General features: G+C 40.6%; 1 protein-coding gene across 1 annotated transcript in view; it reads right to left on the bottom strand.

Annotated features, from left to right (window-relative positions):
* The window catches only part of Brwd1 (bromodomain and WD repeat domain containing 1), a 111,797-nt gene that overhangs the window by 51,251 nt on the left and 49,320 nt on the right, over positions 1 to 11,226 (bottom strand). The window contains exon 17 of the mRNA XM_010636538.2: positions 9,653 to 9,784. Within this exon, the coding sequence (XP_010634840.1) occupies positions 9,653 to 9,784 (132 nt within the window). The remainder of the gene's footprint in view (positions 1 to 9,652; positions 9,785 to 11,226) is intronic.

Here is an 11,226-nt window from a genome sequence, read left to right as displayed (position 1 = left end):
GGAGGAGAAAGGGGGGAGGGAGGATGAAAGGGAGGGAGAGAGGGAAGGAGGGAGGGAAACAAGCAAGCTAAAGTCATCCCAAAAAACATTACATCTAAGAAATAACTAATGCAATTAGTAAAAATAGGATCAGATAAACGTAAAAGGCCAACTTCTTCACTATATCCGTATTCTTACCAGGCACACACCAAAGCAGAAACAACACTGTCATTATTAGGAAGACAGTGATATGAAGGCATTGCCAGAAGTCCACGTGGGTGCTCTCGGGGCTGAGATGGTAGCTGTTCTAACAAGTGTGTAACATATAATGGGAACTATCGTAAGTCATCTGCAATACTAGTTACATTTTTCTGGTATTCTTCCATTCTGAAAGTGGGTTGTCTCCTTATTTCTGAGTTCTTAAGAGTACTTTGTATATTTTTAAGTATTTTTTATCTAAAAAGTCATTATCACATCCAAAACAGATTTCATGCTTATTTTCTAGAAGTGACCCAGTTTGCACTCTACATTCACATGTTTCCAATTTTTTTTTTTTTAAGTTAATTCTTGTGACAGGCTGATGTGGAGACACATTTTCTTTGAAAGTGGGTAGGCATCTCCTGCATGCGTACAGTGTGTTCACTTGAGCTAAACAGAGCTAAAGCAGAATGATCATGGAAATGTGCTCCTGACTTATGATGCACAAGTAAGTGATTACTTTTAAGCCATGCTGTGTTCTTAAAGTGATATGCACAAATACATGTGTTTGTGTTTTGTCCAGTGTAGAAGTCAAATTATTTAAGGAGGAATAAACTTGAAAAAAATTAAATCAAGGTGATTTTTTTCTGTGCAGATGCTTGATTTTAGAGTTTGAATAGTTGATGCACCTCTGTACATTTTACTCAGATTAAAAACTTATGATGACCTTGTATGTAAATGTTATTTACTTAGTGAAGACATTAAAGATAACTTTTTGAAAAAAAAAATAAAGAAAGTGGATGACTAGCTATGCCAAGATCACTCACAAGGGCTAGGCTTTGTCAAGCACTATCTTTGTTCCTTTGCCAGAGTTCACTTCAGTACATTTGTATCTGTCTGTTTCTGGATTGTGTACCTTGTTTCACTGATCCATTTACCTATTCTTCTGTCAAAATCAGTCTTGAAAACAGCAGATTTCTAGTGACTATTAATGCCAGGTAGTGTTGAGTCTTTCACATTTGTTCTTCAGTATTATGCTAGTTATTCTGGGTCTTTTTCATCTACGCAGTTTTAAAATCTCTTTTTAAATATATATCCACAAAAATAACTTGCCGGGATTTAAACCAGGACTTTGCTGAATACACAGCTGATGCTGTAAAGAACCAGCATCTTAACAAGGACATGGTTCCACACGAACTATCAGTGACGGCTGCTGGGAAGGAAAATGGTATAGCCACGCTGAGAGACAACCTGGCAGTGTCTTACAAAGCTAAACAGATGCTTATCATACAACCCAACAATCACACTCCTTGGGTTCTGTCCAAAAGAGCTGCAAGATAATTTTGATATAAAACCAGCACACAGGTGTTTACCAATTTTATTCTTAAATGCCAAAATTGAGAAGCAACAAAGGTGTCTTCAGTCAGTAAATGCTAAATGCTGAAAAGAAGTCAGCTGCCACGCTGTATGAAGACAGGAAGGACTAATAAATGTGCACTACCAAACAGGGAGTCCATCTAAAAGGCCACATGCCACATGCCATTCCGACTGCACGAGACTCCAGCAACAGGCATTCAGCACAAGGCAAATGGAGAAAGTAAAAACATCTGTAGTCATCAGGGGGTGGGAGAAGAAAGCAACAAACAGGTGGAGTGCAGAACATGTGTGGGATGGCGAAACACCTCCCTCTGGTGCCATCATGGTGAACTGCTGGGGACCAGCTTGGATCTGTAATGAGTAGGCTATAAGTATTACTGAACTGGCTTATGAATTCGATACTGATTAAATTGTGTCTGTCCTGGGCCTACGTGACTTTCTAAATGAGTCTTCAGCTGGCATGTTAACTACGCCAACAGTCACAATTGAGGCCTCACTGCTTGGTGACACTGGCGTTCTGACAGCAACTGAGGACTTGATGACTCTTATGCAGCCATTCTGCCAAAATAAATGTTAAAATAAAGAGAGCAACAGGTTACTTCTTAACCATACCTGTTTCTCATAGGAATATACATTGCTCCTTTTTTTGGGTACTGGAAATCGAACTTGGGCCCTTGGGTTTGGCCTTGTGAGGCAGTCGCCAGAAGCACTCAGCTAAATCCCCAGCCCTTACTGCTCCTTTTTATAAGCCTAGCTCTCGGCAGCGCCACAGCCCACTGTTCCTTACCTGTCTTTACACCCCCTGCAATGTGTAGTCAGTCAATAACAGCAAGTTCAGAGCCTCGTGGTCTCAGCCTTGCAAGCGCTCTGACCATCCTGAACCCTCTTTATGCAGTGAATTTGTCTTTGTCTTATTCTTTTCCTCGGGCATCCCCCAATAGTGAACACATCACCTACCTTTGTCCAAATCAAACTGCATGACATTGCACAGAAGCAGTGGACACAAGGGACAGTGATGCAGCAGCGAGGCTCCCTGATGCCAACAACTGCCCACTCCAGTGCAGCCCATGCCCAGCAAGAGGTCAGTGTGGGGGTCAGAGTACAAAGGGGATACTCTGTGCTTTAAGCTCAACTTGGCTATGAACCTAAAACCTGCTGTGAAAAACAAGTTTACTGTTTTTAAAAAGGCTATATATACAGCCGGGTGTGGTGGTGCACACCTGTAATCCCAGCACTCGGGAGGCTGAGGCAGGAGGATCACTGTGAGTTCAAGACCAGCCTGAACTACACAGTGAGTTCCAGGTCAGTCTCAAATACATAGTGCGACCTTATCTAAAAAAAAAAAAAAAAAAAAGGCTATATACAGAGCCAGGGATTTAGCTCACAGTGGTTCCACTGCCTGCCTCCTAAGTGCAAGGACCAGAGTTCGATCCCTGGTACACACGTACACACACACACACCCCTTATATACAAATGCACATTCACATCAGTAATCACCAAAGCCAGGAAGTAACTGAGATGCCCTTCTTGGGCCAGAATGTTAACTCAGTGTCACCGTGCCTGCCTGGCAAGTGCAAGATCCTCAGTTCCAGCCTCAGTACCCCCGCAAAAAAGCCCTTTTCTAGGTAAATGGATAAACAAATTGCATATCCATAGAATGGAATATTATTCAGTGATAATAACAAGATACCATGCCACAAAAAGAAGTGGAAGAACTTTAAATGCATATTCCTCTGTAAAAGCAGTCAATCTGTAAAGGCTACCCACTGTACTCCAAGTATGACATTCTGCAGAAGTGAAATCTGTAGAAACCATAAAAGATCAAGTTAGCAGGCACTCAGAGGAAGGGCTAAAGGGATGAGGAAAGGCAGAGGTAAGCCTTTTTAAGGCAGTGAAATTATTCTGTACCAAGTCAGGCCAGGTAGTGCATACCTATGATTCCAGCAACCAGGAAAGGCTGAGGCAGTAGGATCACAAGTCCAAGAGAATCAAACCTGTCACCTAGTGCTTGCGAGGCAGGCAGCAGCACCACTGAGCTAAATCCCGGCCTCTAAAATTATTTTATATTCAATGAAGAAAGAAGAAATAGCCCATCAGGCATGGTGGCACAAGCCAATCATCATCTCAGCACTCAAGAGGCTGAGGCAGGATCACCATTACTTCGAGGCCAGCCTGGGCTACACAGCAAGACCCCATGTAAAAAGAAAGCAAAAAAAAGCAGGGGGAGGAGGAAAAAGGAAAGGAAAGGAGAGGAGAGGAGAGGAGAAGAGAGGAGAAGAGAGGAGAGGAGAGGAGAGGAGAGGCGAGGCGAGGCGAGGCGAGGCGAGGGGAGGGGAGGGGAAGGGAAATAAATGCCAAATAGCAGGGTCTTTGCCCTAGAGATATGGAGAAGCAGATCTGAACTTATATTCTATGTATGCTAAAACAGAGCAAGTAAGTGTTTTATGGGTAACAGGAGATCGGCTTCTCTTCATAGGAAAGGGAAGTACAAAAGGGAAAAGGCTCAAACTTCATGGTACCAGATCAAACTTGGAGGGATCAATGTGAAGTCATAGTGACAGGCAGACACAAGGAATACATGTGTGAGCGCACACAATTTGTGCACACATGTGTAGTCTCTAGATCTGCCAGCTCAGAAGTCCTAGAAGCAATGAAACACAAGTGACAACACACCTAGTGCCAAGATCCTGGTCTCTAAAATATCATTCTCCAAGCTGCGTGGAGACTTTGGAGCAACAAGTGATTCTAGGGTTAAGGAGAAAACTGTAAGACAAGCCTTAAATACATTCTTTTTCTGACAAAGTAGATGCTCAAAGAATGAAGGAAAAAATTTTTAAAAAACAAAACACAAAAAACACTACAGCAGCTTGAAAAGCCTCTTCACTGACCAAAATCTGGATAATCTGATCACCTAAAGCAGTAGCAACAATGACCCACTATCCCACTGCAAAACATTAATAGAGAAAATAGTTAATCATTTAACAGAAAACAAGTAGAAAGTTCTTCCACACAGCAGAATGCCAACAGCTAAGCAGAAAAGGAATCGTGGAAAAAGAAAAATCGCCATATGACAGCCATCATAACAAATCCAAACCAGAATCCCCAAGGCTGCTGAAACCGAGTGAACGATGGAACAGGAACGTGACACTAACAGACTCAAAGGGCAAAAATTAATTTCACTAAGAGAACCCTGGGAACTCTTACTTTAACCAAATGGTCACAGCGCTTATCACAGTGGCAGAAGACACACTGTGACCTTCTACTGCTGATGCACTGAGTAAACCACATCACTGTCTATGGAGCCACTCCTAAAAACCGCATGACACCAACCAAAATTACCGGTCACGAGTCTTCAAAACCACACACATGAAACAAAAGCTGAGGAGCTGACTAGATGAAAAGAAACTAGAAACACACCGAACTCAACACATTATCTTAAGGTTATCCTTCACTATGAAGATCATGAGGACCACTGGCAAAATCTGAGTGACATATGCATACCTGGTAACATCACATTAACATCTATTTCCTGATTTGGATCATTATACCATGGCACATCACAGAACACCCTTGTCTGGAAGCACATGGGTCAAGCGGTTATCAGTCACTGCCAAAAGGGTCAGGAAAAAAGTTCTTGTCATCAGAAAATGAAATCATTCAAGATGAAGAAACAAATTTACTATTCTTAAAACATTTAACATCTGAAATGACATCAAAATACACAATTGAATTTCCCCAATCTTCAAATGAATTGATGCTTCAGGAAGACAAGAGGCTGTGCCCTGAAGTCACAGTGCACCAGTGTGGGAAGACTACCTAAACCTCACAATGCTGCCTCAGTTTTCTCATTTGCAGAAGCAGCAGCAAAAGTACCCGCTGGAAGGACAAGTCATACAACATGTAAAACTTTCAGGACAGTGTGCCAGTGTGCCCACTATAACAAAACATGTTTCCGACTTGACAAACGCCTCCCACTTTGGTGGCAAGGGGGAATGAACCCAGAGCCTTCACACTGAGCTGCAGCCCCAGACCTGTTATTGTCTAAGTTAGTTTCACTACATTCCCCAGGTTGGATCCAAACATGCAAACCTCCTGCCTCAGCCTCCCAGAGTGCTGCAATTGCAGGTGTGCACCACCACCCTTCATAGCAGTTGTTATATATCGTATTTATCCCATGATTCTTAAATAAAAATCACCTTAATCCATGTTATTTCCCTGCTGATACTAATAATCCTACTAACCACTCCTACCACCTTAGAATGATCTTATACATGAGTCCTATACCTCCTAAAGGCAGCCATCTCACAGTATCTATGTTGTCAGACAAACTCAAAGGACTTCAGGGGAAGAAACAGGAATAAAGCAATAGTTATTCTCAAATTATGTACCATACTCACTGGGGTACCACTTCCTACTGAACCCAAAGCCTATAACCCTTAATTCCCAACAATGTTACTAGCCAACTTGATTATTACTCAATTCCTTAAGTCATATACTGGAAGCTATACAATCTTTAGAGATGCACACAGAGAAAAAGAAAAACATCAAAGAGCATAAAGATGACAGAAAATAACTGAGAGATCAAAAAGAAAATCATACACAGTCACAACACACAGAAACAGACCTGAGAGGAAACAGTGTTATCCTAGGAAAACTGGGCCATGACTTTGTGATTCAGCCTTCAGCCTTCCTGATTCCACACAGACCTTTCATAGGTTTCATTCTCCTCATTTATAAGGAGAAATTATAATATTATATTATATATTCTGAACATTTATAATGTCCAGCTACTAGAAGAGTGAACCATATGTAACAGATCAGTTAACACAAACTAAAGATGTTTCTATAAATGATGATGTATATTATACATAAGCTATTTCACAATTAAGTTTCACATAAATTATTACTGTATTTGTACAATGTCCGTGTAAGGACAGTGATATTGTCCCTTCCTCAAAGACTATAAAAGGCTCATAGATTTTAAAAATCAGAGATAGCAAGTTAATCAAAAGTCAACAAAGACCAGGTTTCTTTCCAGTCTAAATTTAGTGCTTTTTCCATTAAATCTAGAAGCCCAATGATGGAGCAGAGTAATCACCTTGTCTTGGATTTTAAGCTTGAAATGAAAACATGCTTTAAATAGAATGTAGAGATGAGAAAAAATTTGGATGCCTTGTACAAAATCAGAAAGGGAGGGAGGAAAAGGAAAATGATGGCTGCGTGCTGGCATGAAGGGTAGGAAGGAAGAGCAGTCGAAACCTCTGCCCTGAATGACGAGGGATTTTAGAAATATATGCAAGGGATTTCATTCACAAGGAGATAAATCTCTTTGTCAGTACTCAACTTCAAATCCCAACACAAAGTCTGCCACAGAAAACATCTTCCTTCAGTGGGTGATTTGAAGAAATACTGTGAGAAGAGCAGGCACTCACATTTTTGGGAGCACCTGGAAGGTGTGAGGAACTACTCCCTGACCAATAAGAGTCTGTAAAGTAGCGGCTTCCCACTGAGCTACTTAACCCCACTGTCTGACCCAGCTGACACAACTATGAGACTGTGCTTTAAAATGACGAGCTCAGCATTAAGAGCCCCAGTTTACACCACAGAACACAAGGAATGCGGAGAGGTAATACATGCCTTGTGCTTCTCCAAAGGGCTGGTAAGGTTTTATCACAAATCACACAAAACCATTAAGTGTTAAAATACGTCTAGAACATAATAAGAAATAATCCAAAAACAGTTCAGTTATATAAAACAAAATAATGACAATGAAGATCTCTGATGCTAATAGTGGCTGCTAACATCACTGCCTATCAGGCACTGTTTCAAACTGAACATTAACTTAAACTGCTTCTCACAACATCACTGTGGGACATACTATTACAAAGGCACAGAATGACTAAGCAATGTGTCTACATACGAGAATTGTATTCTAACGCTAATCCCATGCTTAACTACTATCCTAATGCTTTATAAAGGAATCAAATGTGCTGTTCAGCCACAGGGAGCAATTCACTCCTCAAAACATTACTGAATCAAAATACTAACATTCTGGGCCACGAATTTAGTTCAGTAGTTCTACTGCCTGCCTCACAAGCGCAAGGTCTCAAGTTCGATCCCCAGTACCAAAAAAAAAAACAAAAAAACAAAAAAAAAAACACCACTAACATTCTAACAATTTTTTAAATTTTTTTTGGTACTGGAGATCGAACTTGGGTCCTTGTGCTTACGAGGCAGGCAACAGAACCACTGAGCTAAATCCCCAGCTTCTAATGTTAAATATTAACCACTCTTCCCTAAAATATTAGTTTCCCAAAATAAATCAAAATGAAGACCAGTATCTTATGATCATTAAAAGTCAAGCACATATAGGGCAAAGTAGATACAACAGTAAAAGTACAAGAGACAAGAAGGAAAAAAAATAATTTACTTTATCATATTTAAACTTTAAAGGCTCAAAGGACAATATCTGAAAAAATTACCCACAGAATGGGAGAAAATATTTACAAGTCATATATCTGTTCAAGGACTTATACCTAGACTAAAGAACTTGCTAAAATAAAAAGACATAAATCTAAATTCAAAGTTGGACCACAGATTTAAATAGGTATTTCTCCAAAAATATACTAATGTTAACCAAGTACATGCAAATATGTTTAACATTATTAATCACTAAGGAAATGCAAGTTGAAACCACAAGGTAGCACTGAGCACTCATTAGGGCAGTGATGGCAAACCTTTTAGAGCTTTCAATGATACAAACAGCTGACTGCAGCACACGTACCATAGGTTCACCACCACTGCACTAGGGTAATAGCTTAAACAAAAAGGACAAGCAACTGTTTCGGCTTCTATCTAGATGTCACTCCAAAGCCTCCTACGCTCATAGGTGGGCCTTTGGGGAGTGACTGATAATGGGTGTGTGACACTGGATCAGTCCACTGACTGGGTTATTAGCATAGCTCTGGGTGTGGGTGATAGACTTACTGAAGAGGCCAGATTCACCCTGGATGTGGGTAGCAACAAACAAAAGGCTGTGGCCTAGATGGAACAAAGGAGAAGGAAAGCTTGCTGCTCCTTGACATGCACTGTTCTCTTCAGCAGCCCCTCTGCCACACGGTCCTGCCTTGGACCTAGCTGACTATGGACTGAAACCTCTACAGACCGTGAGCCAAAATAAAACTCTCCTTTAACTGGTGGGTGTCAGGTACTGTGTCCCAGCAACAAGAAAGAAACTAAGAAACTAAGATAATAACAAGTACGAGGATGAGGAGAATCTGAAATCTGGCTAGTGGAAATGTAAAATGGTACAGCCACTTTGGAAAGTCTGTAAGTCTTCAGCAAATCAAATGCTGGGTACACACACACAAAGGAGCTGAAAACGTAAGACCAACTAAAAACTTGAGCATGAATGTAGCTAAGTAGCACTATTCATGACAGCCCCAAAATGGAAACAAAACAAATAGGCCTCAGCTGATAAATGGATAAACTGTGATAAATTTCCTTACAATTACACACCATCAGGCAATAACAACACTGATACACGCCACAAACAGACTTTAAAACATAATGCTGTATAAAAGAAATCAGTCACAAAATCAGACTGTATGATTTCATTTATATGAAACGTCCAGAATAAGCAGGTGTACAAAAAGTATACTTGTAGTGGCTGAGGGCTGGGGAGAGGCAGGAAATGCGAAGTGACTGTAAAGTAGTACAGGGTTTCTTTCAGGGGTGCTGAGAATGTTTAGAAAGTAAATTCTGACGATGATGCAACTCTGTCATTCACTGAAACTGCGAGGTCCTAGGGGTACACGGTAGAGGATGTCTCAACAAAGCTGTGAGAAACGGAGGAGCGACGTGGTGGCACGTGTGCAGAGTCCCAGCTCAGGAAGGAGAGGCAGCATCACTGCACACCAGCAGCTCGAGGCCAGGCTGCCCAGCACAGAAAGACCTTCCACCCTCTCCCAACTCGAGTCACGGAATTTCATTTTGATTTCAGGAGAACACTATTTTCACAAAAGTCTGGGGTCGGTTCAAAGAATTAAGATAAATTCACTTCCGATTATCTTGTACAGTCAAAAGTTACTCTACTCACATGTCTTACAGAGCACGAAGATTCATTTCCAGAAGACAACTCACGACGGCCAACGTTTCTTCTGCCGTAAGTTGAATATTTACGTCTACATGTCCTCTGCCTGGACTGTGACACCAAAACCACTGAATCCGACTGAAACAGAAGCACCCAGGTAAGGACAATGTCAATATATAGGCATACCACCAAGTTCACCACTACACACTGTTAAACCGTGCGTGGTATTCCTGGCGACAGAGACAGAGACAGAGTTTCACTATGCTCCCCAGGTGGCCCTCAACTGGCAATACACTCCTGCCTCAGCTTCCTGGATGTTGGGATTCAAGTGTGTACCACCACACCCAGCCTGGTATTTCTACTTACAGTGTCTCTGAAAGACATGAAAATAGGTACAATGGATCAGCATTTGCAGAAATCATATTCTAAATTAACTGAGTTATCATTAGTAGGGTAAAGTAACAAAACTCAAAAAGGATGTAACTTTAAAAAGTATTAACTCTGAGTCCAGGTGTGGTGGCATACACCCATAATCCCAGCACTCAGGAGCCTGAGGCAGGAGGATCACCACAAGTTCAAGGCCAGCCTAGAATACATAGCAAAATTCTGTTTCAAAACAAACAAGAAAGTCAATCTCAGAAGGGAAAAACAAATTTATATACAGAACTGGGGTGAAGTATGTGATCTTAAGAGGTGTATCACTAGCTGCATACACAGTGCAAAGCACGCTGAAACAATCGTTTTCACATTTTAAGTTCTCAGATGAACTGATGTTAGTATTTTTCAGTCCTGGTAGTATTATCTAAATATATTTTTATCAAAACAAATCGTTCAAAATGAGCCAAAGTAAATTATTGATTTTAATGTTTAAGAGGCACTGCACTCCCCTCTCTGGGACAAAAAAGACGGAAAATAAAATGTGACTGTAAAAATTAAGAAAAAATCATAGAAATTTGTCCAAAAGGAAACAAGATATTGAAATAATAAAATGACAAGACCTCTGTTTTAAGAATAACCATGAATTTAAAAAAAGAATGAAAACAATGAGAACTTTAACAGAAAACTAACTCAAACAAGAACCAAATGAAAACTAAGAACTAAAACATACAGTAACTTAAATTAAGAATTCAATAGGTTTGCCGGCAGACTGTGTACAGTGAAAAACAATGAACTACACAGGCCAGAGATGTAGCTCAGCAGCACAGCACCTGCCTGGAAACTGGGAGGCCCTGAGTTTAATCCCTGGTACTCCCCCCAAAAGTTTTCTAAAAACAATGTACTAGAAACAAATCAGGCAGAAATCTGTTAACAGCAGAAAAAGCAAAAAAATAAAAACAAAAAGGAATCATAAGAAAGTATTAATACACATTGAAGTGGAAAGGGAGAGAAAATAAACAATGGAAACATATACGGTGCTGTGTATACACTAAAGAGAGCTGGCACAGCTCTATTACTAAAGTAGTGATAATTCAAGAAAATGGAAAATCCTAGGGCTGGGGATTTAGTTCAGTGGTTCTGCTGCTTGCCTTGCAAGCAGTAAGGTCCCAAGTTCAATCACCGGTACCAAAAAAAAAAAAAAA

The sequence above is a fragment of the Fukomys damarensis genome, unplaced genomic scaffold (genome assembly GCF_012274545.1).
Source record: "Fukomys damarensis isolate Sample0158 unplaced genomic scaffold, DMR_v1.0_HiC HiC_scaffold_24, whole genome shotgun sequence".
NCBI lineage: Eukaryota > Metazoa > Chordata > Mammalia > Rodentia > Bathyergidae > Fukomys > Fukomys damarensis.
The sequence above is the reverse complement of the archived record's forward strand: the minus strand, read 5'-3'. Positions and strand labels throughout refer to the sequence as shown.